We start from the raw sequence: 16,477 nt of genomic DNA on the forward strand, positions 1-16,477 counted from the left end.
TACAATGCCCCATTTGGTATGTACCTCACCCGGCTCTTGCAACAGCTGGTGAGACCCCAAAAGTACCTCACCAAGAGGATCAAGGGTCTCCAACATATGTCATATGCTGCCAGACTAAAGAAACTCCAGCTCTATTCAGTAGCATACCGCCTACTCAGAGGTGATCTGTGCCTGACGTACAAGGCCATGTCCAATCAGGAATTGATGGACATGCTCCACCTCAAAAAATCCATCAGAAACACGAGAGCTAAAGATTTAAACCTCAGCACAAATATGAATAGGACATGCTGGAGGGACAGATTCATAACTCAGAGGCTTCCCATACTCTGGAACAGAATCCCATTTCATGTTAGGCAGAGCCCCTCACTGACTCTCTTCAAGAGAAATCTTGACAAGTGGATGGGAGATCATAGGTTTACCCCAGGGGTCATCTCTGTGTCACTACTAGACAGAGGCACAGCTGTGTCACTACTAGACAGAGGCACAGTATTCTAAATCTATTCTGTACACTTTTGTACCATTACATGGGGTGGCGAAAGCCACATCACTATGGCTAGGCTTATAAATGCCCCAGGGCAGATAGCCTAGTACTAAACTATGAAACATGCCATTGCCTTGATTTACACTTAATGGGCCATATTTGCTCTTATTATACTCATTTTACTTGTTTAATCTCTTTTCATGGCCATTGTACTTTTCTTCTGCTCGTTTTACTCTAAACATGCTTGTTTTTACAATTCCAAACCCCGTATGTGCTTTTCTGATAATCATTTTATCAAACATCTTAATTTTAAACATTTTGTTTAATTAATAAACCTTTTGTATCTCTCAGTTGTTTAACAATGTGGTTTGTACCCTTGTAATACTCCATTTTATTTTTTATATAAAATAAACTGTTTGTGCAAGTTTTCATTATCTTTCATTCTTTTCTGGCTGTTTTTCATGCTCATTTCTCTTAGTTTACCTTCACTGTTAACTCTGCAATTCATAGCTCTGAATATCAGTCTCTGGAATCCCGGTTCTGAGACCATGTTACTCATCTTGTTAGGATGCAACAGACATGGCTTTGTGGGCTCTGTTCAAGCAGCTTTATTATATACAAACACATCAGGACTGAGGCTTAATAACTAACTTTCATACATGCTCATTCTCTGGCTACCATCTCAAAATGGCACTGAAGTTAGCATGTACTTCCTATTTTTATGCACATTCAGTCCTTGAAACACTTCTTAAAGATACAGCACAGACCCACTGTTCTACAGGAGGTGATGGTTTTCAAAGAAACCCCTTCCCTATGAAAATGACACAGGAATGGGTGACCATTAATGCCTGTAACTCAGAAAAATGTCTGGTACAGATCAGAACAATTATCAAAGCCATTTTCCAAGCCACGAATGTGAAGTCAGTCTCCTAAACAGGTTCTAAAGAAGACAGTGTGAGTTTTTCTAACACAAAATTCAGTTTCCAAAAAGAAGCCACAAGCTTAAGAGGTGGTCCCATATGCAAAACCCCTTTCAGAAATTGTTTAACAGATGGCAGTGTAGAAAGGGACAATCCAATGGCAAACAAGCAGAAATGCTTGACTGGTGAAGCTTAATGAAAGAAAATGAGAGGACAGCAGATAACTTACATAAATACGGAAAGAACCAGAAGTATATGTGACTGTAAAAGGTTCTGTTTCATAGAGTGGCACCAACCAGAAAACCTCTCATCCATTTTCCTCAATACAAATTTCTAATAGCAACCTTCTTAGCCTCCTATAATACTTGCTGCAGGTCCTCAACAAAACAAAAAATAATAATAATAAAAAAGGTGCCTACAATGAATTAAAATTCTATGATCCAGGTGGTCAAATGAAATTGTTGAGATTCACCACCCTGGGGGAGCAAGTCCAGCCTGTGAGGAAGTTTGTGGTAATTACCATTAGCCAATTTCAAAAGGATGGAGAACCACAGTTGCCTGGGCTAAAAGGGAGTAACCACTATGATCTTTGAAGAGGCTATATGAATCTTTAAAAAGACTGGTAGGGGGGGGGACATCATTTCTGATCAGAAGAAAAATGTATCCAGCTTCCAGACTCAAGTGCACATGGTCGTGCAAATGAAACTGTCTGTTCTGACTGGAGACAGACAGCTCTATTTGCAAAGTTCCCCAGAGAAGGACCAGTTCCTGAAAGACCAGTGGGTTCAACAGCCATGTTTTGAGGATCAAGCCTGGTTCTGCTCAGCTTTCTGCCACAACATTCTGTACTGAGAGAATGAAAATTGCATAGAGGAATAAACGCTGAATTGCTAGATCCCAGACTATCACAGCTAGTCTGCAAAGGGGATAGGAACAGGTCCCTCCTTGATTATGTACCATATCACTGTGTTCTTGTCCGTGATAACCAGCTAAGGACTTGGAACCCAGAGATAATTTAAGGATCAGAGCATATGCAGAAGGGCCAGCATTTCCTTGATATTTACGTGTTTCAACTCACCCAATTTGTTCTGAAGGCCTTGAATCTTTATTCTATTGGAAACCACTCCTAAATGAAGTCAGAAGTATCCACGGTCACTGGGTAGTACACTATGAACAAAAAGACCGAGCTGGGTTGACATTCAAGTGATGCACATCCCAATGTTGCTCCCTTTTTACAAACCCTGTAACAAAAATCTAGTGGTCCGGGGATGCTGGTGTTGTGTTCAGAATGTTTTGATGAATCACTGAATTTTCCTCATATGAAGTCTGGTCAAAGGAAGTATGAGAACAGAAAAGGCCATATCTCCCAAAATTCTGTGATATTCCCCTAACCAACTTCAGAGACTGCTCAGAGAATTTGAGAAAATGTGCAACACAAGAGACAAACTTGTCTTATGAAAGAAAAGCCCTGATGAGTGGTATATACAGAAGACAGCCCAGAAATTTGATTCTGTGAGCGGGGAAAAAAAATTCTCCATTTAGCAGAATCACAGACTGAGAAAATCAATATCCTCTTGTGGGCCTTCTGACAAGTCTCAAATGACTCTCACTATTAAGCAGTTGTCTACATATGGAAAACTGCAAATGCCCTGCAACCTGCATTGTGCAATTACTGAAGCTAGGCACTTTGTGAATACACTACAAATGGTAGAGAGCTTGAAGGGCAAAATAGAAAATTGAAAGTTTGACTCAGCCACAGAAAAATACAACTTCTTCTTCTTTTGGCTTTTCCTGGTTAGGTATTTCCACAGCGGATCACCTGTCCGGTCATGACTGGCAGTAGAGTTTTATGGTGTTGAGTTGCCAGCCCGGCACCCAACCTTCCACAGAAGGCACACACACACACCTAGGGCCAATTTAGAGTGTCCAATCCACCTAAGGCATGTCTTTGGGATGTGGGAGGAAACTCACACGACCACAGGGAGGACATGCCAACTCCGCACAGAAGACAACCCAGCCGAGGATCGAACTGGAGAACCTCTTGCTCAACCAAAATTGTCGTGGATTGGAAATATGATAAGCATCCTTTAAATCTAAAGTTACCAGGAAGCTGTGTGGAGAAATGAAAGACAATACAGTGAATGGAGAGCATTTTAAATTTTGGAACTTTGATATGAAGATTCACAAAGAAAAGGTTTAGAATGGGCCTTCAGGAAACTCCTAGATGTGGCACCAGGAACATTTGGGAATAAAAGGCCTGCCCTTTTTTTAGAGGAGGAAACAGATTCTAGGATGTCTTGAGTCAACATCTGATGGAGAATGGGGAAATATGTGCAAGAAAGTGGGTGAAGGGAATCCTCTGAAAAAAATGGTGGGGATTCCCACTACTAGTGTTAACTCGATGCACACAGGAATCTGAAACATTGCTAAAGAAGACAGTGAATGCCCAGAATTTGGGAACAGATTCACATGATTGTTCATATGGGGAGGAATGAGTGGAATGGGGATTTTTTTTTTCCTTTTCTTTTTTTTACGCTGACATTGGGCATAGATGGCAGGGCCTTTATATCTGGCTCTATCTTGCCACTATTACTTTTAAACTTTTTTGGAAGCTTTCAGGAATGACTAGACTGAGATCTGAACACAGGGGCTTGCATTAGAGGAAAACTGCCCGACATAACTCCAAAAGGGGGGATGAAAAATCTGGGTAATCCCATGGATTAATTTCCTTCATTCATCAAATTGTTTGAAAATCCCTGCACAGGGAGGACTAAACAGCAGCTCTTTATCCAAAGGGGAATTATGACTTTCCCACCCGAGTGTGTCAGGGAAATTCTGAAAAAGGAACAAGGCTTACCATCTCATGGCAGAACAGCTGTCCTGGATACTGCATCAGGTGCATCATACACACATTTTCAAAGTATGCATGGTCACTTCAGAAACAAAAGACAGACATTCAGACAGATATCTTGGACTCTTAGGCAAGAAGGTGGGCAACTAAGTTGACGATAATTCATTTTAGACCACACCTCAAACCAGCTGCACTAGCGGTGGGAGGAGTCAACTGAATGACAGCCAAACACAGTTGACGGCACAACTGAGTGACAGTGGTATAGGTCAAGCACTTCATTTTTGTGGCTTTTCATCAGAAGAAAGCATGTCAAAACACAAGGCATTTAATTATTATGTACAGCACATAATATACTTATCTGTGAAAACCACAATACCTTAGACTCATAAGAAGTGGCACTTTAAAATCTTACAATGTAATTTTGTTGCAAAAAAAGGTAGTCTGCAAGCTAAGTCTTCCAGTTGTTAGGTACAAGGTAATGTTGTAACAGAATATCATCTTATAAGCACAATGCATTGCAAAATTCCACCACAGAAGATAATTATTGCTTCAGAAAAAGAGAGATGCAAGATATCTGCCCTCTTTCTTTAAAATATTGTTGCCACTAGTATAGGTCATATTGTTCCAATAGATGGGCAGAAACATTACTAGACTGTGTCTGACAGACAGGGGTGGTACAATAGAACATGATCTGCCCTCTAAGACTGTGCAGCCTAAAAAGAAATATCATCATCAAGTTCAGCATGTCAAAAGCAGGCCAGGAAAAATTTAGACATATGAGTGTGACAGTTCACAAGGCCAGAGAGTAGGAAACCTAAATCGCCCTACCAAACGTATCCAAAATTTTACCCAGTCTACCAGGGTACACTTGATTAGCAGCTGGAAGGAGTTTACCATGTCCAAATGCACTTATTCTAATCCCCACTAGACCTGCACAAAGATAAGTTAAAAAAATCTCTGAGACTGGGGCACTTTATATAATTGTATAATGCTTCCAGAGAGGAAAAATCTGTGTCAGGGGACAAACAGTCTGACAAAATTACATTCTAGGGAAGGTAAAACAGGAGGAATAGGACCTGGCTGTGGAAGGGTTTTCTGTAGCAAGTCATAATATTTCACCTAAAAGTCCAAAATATCTTTTTGTTTCATGTGAACAAGTCCCTCACTTTAGTGAAAGTTTGTGTCTTTCGGCTTTTCCCGGTTAGGGGTCGCCACAGCGGAACTCCGGTCCACTAATGATTGGCAGTTGATTTTACGTACCGGCTTGCCAGGCCTGACGCACAACCTTCAACCTTCAGAAGACGCTCTGCTGAGAATCAAACCGGACAGCGTCTTATTGCGAGGCGACAACACTACCGCAGCACCACCACCATGGGTCCTCACTTTAGTGAAAGTATCCAAAAATAATAAAAAAAACTATCAGGGAAGCAGAGGAGTTGCTTCCTTCAAGGTTAGACTCTCCCTAGAAAGGAGAGGAGGCTGGAGTGGCCAAATTCCACTACAACTGGTGAACCTGTAGTAGAAAATCAGTATCTGAAAAGGTGAGCCAGCTTCACCCATTTTAAAGAAGGGAACAAGTCTGCCAAAAAAAGAATGAAAAGCCAAAAATAAACCCTTAGGAAAATGTAAGCGATCCTCATATTACCATGCCTTTTCTTGCTGACCAGGAAGGGACGAAATGATTTAGTAAAGCCTATGTTCACAATAAAAATAGAGAAGTCCCTAAAAAGGACAAGACTAGTAAAGGGGAAAAACTGCTCAACACCGGAAAAGCTAAACATCAAAAGTCCCTAACAAAATGAAAGAAAAACCAGATGGCTCTATGGGAAAGACAAACTAGTTAATAGGTAAAAATGCAACTGAATACAATGTACTGTACACACACACACACACACACACACACACACACACACACACAAGAAAAGCAGCCCCAGGAAGAAAAAAAGGTCTCGTCACATGAATACCAAGTAATAACAGCTACATATAATAAATTTCCAAAAAGGAAAATACGATGTACTCCCCCAATGTGTAATTCATCTGATCACCCTGGAAAGTAGACTGATGGACCTCTGAAGAGCTGAAAAACACTGTACACTTTGGCAGCAAGAAAGTTCTGAAGTTTGGTGCTGTAGATATCCTGTATTTCTTGGGTTCTGATGCAAACAAAAGCTACCATATGTGGGTGGGGAGTGCCCTCAAAAGCTTTAGGAGGCAGACTGATCCTTGGCAGGACATCCCGTATAGTGTAAACAACGATCATCATTATCATGGCTTTAATAATGAAATTAAAAAGGTAGAAATAGCCAGAAAAAAAAACTTCTTTGCATAGTGATGCACATTTGGGCTGAAACTGAAACAGGTGCATTTGGATCAACGCTCTACCGAGGTTACCAAATTGAATGAATAAATAAATACACAAATCTGGTTTCTAGCTATCCAATTAATGATTTCTGTGATGACCCTCCACTGGACCAGTAATTAAGGAGCCTCAAGCCTCACCAGTGGCAACACCGGGGCCGTTCACTGAGAAGATAACAGGTACACATACAATATTTCCAGATGCAGCTCTCCGCATCAAGTGCAATTTCCATGAAGAGCACACTGACACCACAGTCAGTCTGAGGCTGGTTTCTCCCTCTTCCTCCAGATCCCCAATAAGACTCCCCACTGGCACAGCTACAAAGTTGAGATCTTAGCTGAGTGACCAAGTCAAGACCTCCAGCACCCTCTCTGTCCAACCAGTGCTTCGTGTCCCTGTCCAAGTGGCTAACACACACACACTGAGGTTTGATTTACACACACACACACACCTGGGAAAGGCTGGTACAGGTTTACTAGCTAAGCCACCTTCTGCCCAGACTATAAGGTAGTTTTCACTGCCACCAGTCACTCCTGCCAGCTACCTTAAGACCCTTAACAAAGGGTGTCCAATCTTACTGTGCAATATAATATTAAAACAAATGGTAGTTTGACCAACAGCAAGGCTATTAATAGTGGCCCACACACTGTCACCAAATAAATATCACTACACAGATCAGCCACAATGAAAGGTTTAAATATTTATTAATAATAAAAACAAAACAATACTAAATATATATTTACAGTGACATCAGAGTTCAAAACCACAGGAAATATTTAAAATTACATTGCAGTGCAAGCTCACACAAGTAAAGAAAAACATCTAAACTAAACTTTACTATATTCCTGACTGAATCTAAAAGAATTATACTATTCCCTAGTAACTTACTTCATTAGAGCAAGGCAGATGTCCAAGACAGAATACACAGTCTCACTCTGATGCCCCCAAACTGGCCCAGTGATCAAGGAGCCTCAATCCTCACCACTGGCAACAGTGGGGGACGTACACACTGGGAGGATGACAAGTACACACACAGTACAGTGCAATCTCCCTTATGTGCACACAAGAGACCACAGTCAGTCTGGGGCTGGTTTCTCCCCTTTTCTCCAGATTCCCAATAAGACTACCCACTGGCACAGTTACAGAGTACAGCTCTCAGCAGACTGGCCAATACAAGACCCCTAGCACCCTCTCTGTACAATCACTGCTTAGTGTCCCTGCCCAAATAGCTGAGACACACACACACACACCTAGGAAAGGCTGGCACAGGTTTACTAGCCATGCCCCCTTCTGCCCAGACTATAAGGTAGTTTTGACTGAAACCAGACACTCCTTATCAGCTACTTTAAGGCCCTTAACAAAGGGTGTCCAATCTTACTATGTAATGTTACTATTAATCCAAATAGTAGGTTGACCAAGAGAAAGGCCATTAGGAGTGGCCCACACAGTATCCCCACATAAATATACAAGTACTCTAACAGCTTAAAATGTGTCTAGACAGACCAGCCACAACTGAAAGGTTTGAATATATTTAATAATAAATAAAAAAAGAACAAGAAAATACTCTGTAAACAATGACAGTTACTTCAGATTTCAAACTCACAGGAAATATTTAAAACATTGCAGGAGAGTCTCAAATAAATAAAGAAAACATCTAAGCTATACTTCACTATTATTCCTAACCGTCTGTATCCAAGAGAAAAGTACTGTACACCCTAGACTGACTTACTCATAGCAAGGCAAGACAGATACGGCGAGTGGGTTTTCTAGCTTATGTTTTCAGGTCAAAGACAAATAGAGAATGCAGTCTCTCTCAGAGAGATCTTAATATCTCAAATATTGCTGCTGGGATACTTGAAGCATGACATCACATCTTGTCATCTGACTATCCCAAGTGAAAACCACTGATTTTAACATCTACCTGCGAAAACGCATAGACCTTAGATCTTTTGGCAAATGGCGGGAGTCATAAAATAATTTACATTCCTCCACATTTAAAGACAATACAAAAAACTTTTAGTTCTAGACATTATGGCTCCTGTTGCACTGAAACTGAAAGATACGTGGTTATAAAATAATTTAATTTGTTCTGATGTTTTGCAAGTTAACCTTCTACATACCAGTTCCCACTGTTAAAACATATGGATTTACACAGTTACAATAGTTTATATACATTTCTGCTTTCCAGTAGGATACACTATGGATACATCTTTCAGCTGTGTACTCTACAACATACCTCTTCAGCACACGTCTGTACAAACCATCTTATATGACATACAGTTCTAATACATTTGCAACACAAGCATATGAATCATGTTGATATTTACAAATGACACAATCTTTATAAAATTCCAGATACGTGTGCTGGCAGTATTCTCCCTCTGTCACACTTCTATATAAATCAAATTAATATTCTCAAATAAAAAATATTTACAAAATTCCAGATAGCTAGACTGACAATATTTCCTTTTCTGAACCCCCCCCCCAAAAACGTTTCAAGTGACCCTTCAGAAATGTTGCTTGAGAGGGTGAGCCTATCTGGGAATACTTTACCCCATTCCCTGTCTTGAGAGCCCATCTGCATTGGCATTACTATCCCCACTGTGGTGCTGCACTGTCATATCATATGCTTGCAACCCTAGGCTCCACCAATTTGGGACTTTGCTCACTGGCTCCCTGTAGCCATGGATCCCCCTCAGATTCCTCCTGCCTCTTACTGCAGATACTTAGCACCAGGGTCTCCATATCATATAAGGTTTCATCATGTTAAAGTACAGTTCGTGACCCTGCCTCCTGCTTAGCAGTTCTACCATGTAGTTAACATCACTGACCTTCCTTACCACTTTGAAGGGCCCCTCCTTAGCTGTCTGCAGCTTGTGTCTGACAGGAATAAGAACCATTACCTCCTGCCCCAGAGCATACTCTCTAGCTTGAGCATTTCTGTCATACCAAATCTTTTTCTGCTGTTGGGCTTCTGCCAGGTTCTCCTGGGCCAAACCCATGAGCTTCCTAAGCCTTGTCCTGAGATTTAGGACATATGCCACAAAAGACTCCTTGTAGGATTCACACTCACCCTCCCACTCATCTCGAATCAAATCTACAGGTCCCCTCACCTTATGCCCATGCAGCAACTCAAAGGGTGAAAAACATGTGGATTTCTGGGGCAGCTCTCTGTAAGCAAACAATAGATGGAGAAAATATTTGTCCCACTCCCTCTTGAACTGGTCTGCAAATGCCTGCAGCATGGTCTTGAGTGTACAGTTAAACCTCTCAACAAGACTATTAGTCCGGGGATTTGTAGAGTAGTCTCACCCTACAGTACTTCCACAGACAAGTCAGCAGGTCTGACATGAAATTAGCACATCTGTCAATCAGTATTTCTTTTGGAAAACCTATCCTGCTGAAAATCTCTAACAAAGCATTTGACACCTTTTCTGCCTCAAAGGAGAACAGAGCCAGTGCTTCAGGGTATCTGGTAGCATAATCTAACACTAGGATATACTTCTTCCCTGTGAAAGTTGGGGTACTCAGAGGCCCCACAATATCCACAGCTACCCTCTGAAATGGCTGCTCAAAACACAGGCAAAGGCATCAAAGGTGCTTTCACCTTGTCTCCTGCCCTGCCTATCTTTTGGCACTGCGCACAGGTCCTGCAATACCCTGTTACATCTCTGGAAATCCCAGGCCAATGAAAGTTCTGCATAATACGTCTCTTTGTATGTTTTATGCCCATATGACCTGCAAAGGGAACGTCATGGGCTATAGCTAGAAGTGCCAGATGGTAGGCTCTGGGCACTACCAACTCCTGTATTCTCTCACCCTCTATCCCTCCTTTAGGGGCCCACTCTCTATACAGTAACCCTTTGTCCCAGTATACAGATTCCACCTTCCCTTGAGAATCATGTGCCTCAGTGGCCATCTCCCTCAGGCCTTGTAATGTAAGGTATGACAGCTGAGCTTGTCTCAACTCTCTTTGTAACTCTTCCCAGCTCCCCTTCCACAGGAAGTCTGGCATCCTCTGACAGCGGTGCCTCACTGTCAGCCTGGGTACTACTACTCACCTCTGCCCTTGCAGTCACTCTGTCCAAGGGAACATCAGTACCCACAAGCAGCTGTGGCTCACTTTGTCTTACTGCTACAGCACAGCACTCTCTCTGAAGTAACCACCACACCAGTCCTGGCTTCAAGTCTGCAGACTGTCTGGGTCTCCCCCAGGCTACCAGACCCACATGCTTGTCTCCAAGCCCGACTGCATGTCACTGCATGCTCACAAGGTACTACATTATCAAAACCATTCCCTATCATGACATCTACAGGGATATCCTCAAACACACCTACTTTCTGGCTTCCTTTTCCATCCCTCCCAGTCAATGTGAACCCTAGCCAAAGTATTTGGAATGGGGTCCCTCCTAAAGCTCTGACTGGAACAGACTGACCAAGCAAGGAGTGCTCCTCTTTAACCATTGCAGGCTTCACAATGGTTAGGTCAGAGGCTGTCTCTCTCTTAGCAGTGGCCCGTTTTCCCATTTATCTGAGATCGGATATAACCTCTTGTGGTAGTTTGGTACCCTTGTTGTCTCCAGACAACTTACTGCTGACATTCTGTTATTCCCACTTACTGACTCCCATACCTTTTGTTCCCCACCTTGCCTCAGTGGACATCTATATGCTACATGGCCCCCAATGGTTGCATTTAAAACATTTAATCCTTAGTCCTGGACATGTACCTGGACTAGTGGCTTCCCCTGCTACTGGTGGACTCTGTTGGAGCAGTTTAGGCTGCCCACTGTGGGTTCCCTTAGACCCCTAGGGCAGCACTGGGTATCCCTTTCCTGTGCAGTGATGCCCTGCTTGCTAGGTATAGGTCTCCCTTCTTCCCCAACTCATCGGCAGTATTGCATTGTCTATCAGCTAAATCAGATTCTCATGTCCTCAGACAAAGTGCTAAAGGCTTGTTCCCTCACCAAAAGGTCTGCCAGCCTGTTAAAAGTGATAACCTGAAACCCACTCACCCACCTACGAAAATAAAGGCTTAGTTAAGCAATATATTCACACACACATCTGCCTTGTGTCTATGCTCACGAACCTTCTTTCTATACGCTTCAGGTGTTAAAACAGTCTAACAGAATTTTTAACAGTATTATAAAATTAGGCAATCAGTATCAGACAATTTAGAAATAGCACTTATAGCTTTACTATGGAGTAAGGGGGTCAGAAACCATACCCAGAGCCCTTAGTCAACATTATACTGTTTACATACCCTTTTAAACATATGAATGAGACTATCAAAATTATCCCCTATGTAAATTCTGGAAGAAATTACTCCCTTCCCCATTACCTCCATGACCCTTGCAAAGAGTCAGCATCTCATTTTCATGTTGCCTCTGCCTCTCATTCTCTTCAGCTTCAGACGTCTCAGTCTCTTTGCTGTTTCTAATTCCATTTGTTTCTTCTGCTGCAATCTCTCTGCTGATTCCAGTTCAAGTCTCTAACTCAAAACAGATTCTTAAGTCCTCTGTGGAAAGGCTGAACTATCCATTTTCTGAGTTGTACCACCCAAGGCCAGTCTGATTGTCCTCCTGGTTGTTGGTCTGTGATGCAGCTGTGACTAAGGCTATAATCATCTCTGCTTTAGTCAGGTTGGCATGCCCAAGTCCTTTAGCTTGGCACATCTCAGCCAACTGGCTCCTTGTCAGCTTGCCATACTCCTCTGCTGACATACTTGCCTGCTCTCCCTGACTAAGCTAATAAAAAATAAATAAATAAATAAATAAATAAACTAAAACTATTATGATATACAACTCAATGTTCACTGTGTAGCTGACACACCTTCCCTCAGTGACCACCGTTTACAGACTACAGGAATTCAGTATCTATACCACTGAATCCTAATATGTGGCTATCCCACCATTGCCACTAATTAATATGCAACATCTAACACTGGCTCAGTGATCAAGGAGCCTTAATCCTCACCACTGGTAACAGTGGGGGATTACACACTGGGAGGATGACAAGTACACACACAGTAAAGTGAAAATTCCCTTAAGTGCATTGCACACAGAGACCACAGTCAGTCTGGGGCTGGTTTCTCCCTCTTTCTTCAGATCCCCAATAAGACTACCCACTGGCACAGCTATAAAGTTGAGATCTCAGCTGAGTGGCCAAAACAAGACTTCCTGCACCCTCTCTGTCCAATCAGTTATTAGTGTCCCTGCCCAAGTAGCTGACACACACTCTTCGAGATTTGATTTACACACACACCTGGGAAATGCTGACATAGGTTTACTAGCTATGCCGACTTCTACCAAGACTATAAGGTAGTTTTGACTGCCACCATCCACTCCTTATCAGCTACTTTAAGACCCTTAAAGGGTATCCAATCTTACCATGTAATGTTAGAGTATTTGCATATTTATTTGGTGATGAATACCAATAGCTTAAAATGTGTCAGACCAACCACAATTGAAACATTTAAACATATTTTATAATCAACAAAAGAACAAATACATATTCAGTAAACAATCACAGTTACTTCAGAGCTCAAAATCACAGGAAATATTTAAAACAACATTGCAGGACAGTCTGAAATAAATAAAGAAAATGTTTAAACTATATTTCACTATATTTCTAACTGTATATAAGAGAAATTACTGTACCCTAGACTTACTCATAGCAAGGCAAGACAGATGTGGTGAGTGGGTTTTCCAGCTGATGTTGTCAGGTCAGAAACAAATACAGAATGCACAGTCTCTGTCAGGGAGTTCTTCAACTAATATCTCAAATATTGCTGCTGCGATACTTGCAACAGGACATCACTTCTTGTCATCTGACTATCCCAGGTAAAAAACATTGACTTTAGCATCTACCTGCAATACACCTAGACCTTAGATCTTTTGGCAAATGGAAGTTGTAAAATAAATTAACATTCCTCCACATTTAAAGACAATACAAAAAACTTCTAGCTCTAGAAATAATGTCTCCTGTTGAACTGAAACAAAGATAACATCTGTTTTATTACATGGTTATAAAATAATTTAATTTCAACTATTTTTTCTGAAGTTTTGCAAGTTAACCTTCTATGTGCCACTTCCCACTGTATACATTTACAGTTGCAATAGTTTATATACATTTCTGCTCTTTTCCAGTAGGGTACACTGTGGATACATATTTAAGCAGAGTACTCTACAACACATCTCTTCAGCAAACATGTCTGTACAATACAGTTCTAATACATTTGTAACACAAGCATATGAATTATGTTGATATTTACAAATGACACATAACAGTTTACATAATTCCAGACAGTTGTGCTGGCATTATCACCCTCTATCACACTTCTACATACATCATATTAATATTCACAAATGACAAATAATTTACAAAATTACAGATAACTAGGCTGACAATATTTCCTTTTGTGACACTCACCAAGAGACTTCTCAAAATAATATCTAAAGCATTACTGCTGGGATAGCTTGCTTGCAGAATATCATTTCTGGTCATCTTCTAGTTCTCATGCAAACCCCCATTGCTGAAGCTGGTAGTATTTAGCATCTACCTATAAAAATACTCATACAAGAGCTTTTGCTCAGATCTTTGGCAGATGCTGGAAGTTTATGCTTCCAAAGTAGCAATTACTTCACCCTAAAGACAATAGAGAAAGCTTCTTAGAGACTTTGTGCCTCTAGCTGCACTAAAACATCTTTATGGTGTAGCCTATAAAGTAATTTAAATTTCAAATATTTTTCTAAAGTTTGCTGGACTAAGGTTAACCTCCTGTATTCCAGTTTCCACTGTTAAAGTATACAGACTTAAACAGTTACAATAATGCATATACATTTCAGTTCTCTTCTAGTAGGGCCCACAGTGGATACATTTTAAACACAGCACTTTACAAACACCTTTTTAACACAAACTTCTATACAAAGCAGTTTGATATGCACATGACATACAGCTTTAATACATTTGTAACACAAGTGCCTTGTATAGATTAGTTTGATATTCACAAATGACATATAAATTATTCACAAAATTCCAGCTAGCTGTGGTGGCAGTACCTCCTTTTGTCACAATTTCTTACAAAATTGTCTGTGTCATCTTTAACACAAGACAATAACTCCAAAATTCCGATGCCACATTCCTACTATCACCTACACTCGGGTTGTTTATCCCGACAGTCATTAATTTATTTAGCTATATTAAATAAGGGCACAGTATTGATCCATAAGAACCAATTTCAGTCTCAACCCGGGTAAAAGAAACACACAGATTAATGTAGTCATAACATCAACATTGAGCACAAAATGTAACAGCATTATGGAAAAAATAATAACCTTTAAAACCAGCTAAATTACAACGCAAGACTATGTTAACAAAATGTGAAAAGAAAAAGGTATAGAGCCAGAACATTTTTTTCTAACCCAGTTTACATTTCATCCAAACCTTCTGCTAGATAAGTAGTAGTCTTACAACAAAAATGTAAGGCAGCATAAAGTGAGAAGAAAGGAAAACAAAGACGTGAAAAAATAACTATACTAAAAATTCAGTATTATGAAATCTTATTACAGGGAAGACATACCCTACAACAAATTTAACAGGACACTGACATGCAGTTTATTATGGAATAATATTTTGGGCTAAGAGATTTGGCAAGACAGTACTTCACACTTGACATACAGCGTCAAACATTTTGTATAAAACTACAAAATCCAAGTTACGGCTAAGGTAATTCAGTTCCTATGTTAAAATCACATCGTTGATACAGAAATACTCCTGTCCTTGCTTGTTACGGGGATTTAATTTTACACTTTTGCTAGGGTGGCGTTACCGAAATCCGTCGGTCCCCCGCGAGCCAGGTGCAAAAGGTGAGGATAACAAGATATCCGTTGTCAGAGTGACAGGAAACGGCACTACAACACCGAACTACATTGTAGTCCAGTATAAACAAGCAAGTAGGAAGAGGACAGATAGTCTCCAATCTATCCTGCTTATTCAAGAAAAAATAGCCATACTTTTCCAGCTGTTAGAAGACAAACAATCGGAAATTGCCCAAGACCAGTCCGGCTAGCAAAATCCTACTCGGCCAAGCTGAGATGCAGTCGCTTTGACGTGCGTGACGTCGCTTCCTTCCAACATGGCGAAAATGTATTGGTAATAGAGGAATGAATAATCACTGAAACCCTTCACTTCTTATGTCTGTTACTTTTATAACTATAAAATAAAACACTTTGGCATTATTACCGGGAGGGAGGACGCAGCATTGGAACGGGGACCTTCTTCCTCATCAAAGCTCCCCACAGATAAGCCATGTATGAAGGGAAAAATACGAAAAATATGTTCTTGACTCGAGCTCTAGAGAAGATTTTGGCCGATAAAGAGGTGAAGAAGGCTCATCATTCTCAGCTGCGCAAAGCCTGTGAAGTGGCCCTTGGTAAGATGATGGTGGTGGGTGTAATAGTGGACCAGGACTGATACTGCTGTTGTAAGACAGGTGGTAGTAAATATTCAGTTGTGAACCCTGTCACACTGCATAGCTTGTGTTGCCGGTATTCATGTTTAACATTGGCTTTGTTGATGCACTTTTGGTGAACTGTAGTCCAGTTGACAGTCCAGGGATGGTTTTACTTCCTTTCAGATAGTGCTGCTGGTTTTCTTGTCATACTGGAAATGCCTTATGAATGAACAGCAACGTGGTGGTATACATGATTTCTGCGTTAATTTTATTGTTTGAGTTTCTTTTTTTTATAACGTTTACCTGAATTTATTGGTCATTGTGGTTTAGAACTGGTGTCCAAGTTGCTGGCGGGTGAGATCTGAGTAATGTACCTCCTAAATTTTACTTACTGTACAATAATACTGCAAACCAG

General features: G+C 40.9%; 1 protein-coding gene across 2 annotated transcripts in view; it reads left to right on the forward strand.

Moving 5' to 3' along the window:
- Window positions 1–14,620: 14,620 nt before the first annotated feature.
- Window positions 14,621–16,477, forward strand: part of ARFGEF1 (ADP ribosylation factor guanine nucleotide exchange factor 1) — a 4,299,619-nt gene continuing 4,297,762 nt past the window's right edge. Inside the window, exon 1 of one of the 2 annotated variants that reach the window (XR_006364243.1) lies at window positions 14,621–16,041. Coding sequence is in view for 1 of the 2 variants with exons in the window: in XM_044067163.1 (XP_043923098.1) it covers window positions 15,918–16,041 (124 nt within the window). In the remaining variant the exon portion in view is untranslated. The remainder of the gene's footprint in view (window positions 16,042–16,477) is intronic. The other variant, XM_044067163.1, reaches the window with a different exon arrangement.

This window comes from Protopterus annectens, chromosome 3.part1, assembly GCF_019279795.1.
Source record: "Protopterus annectens isolate FY-2018-M chromosome 3.part1, PAN1.0, whole genome shotgun sequence".
In the NCBI taxonomy this organism is placed as follows: Eukaryota; Metazoa; Chordata; order Ceratodontiformes; family Protopteridae; genus Protopterus; species Protopterus annectens.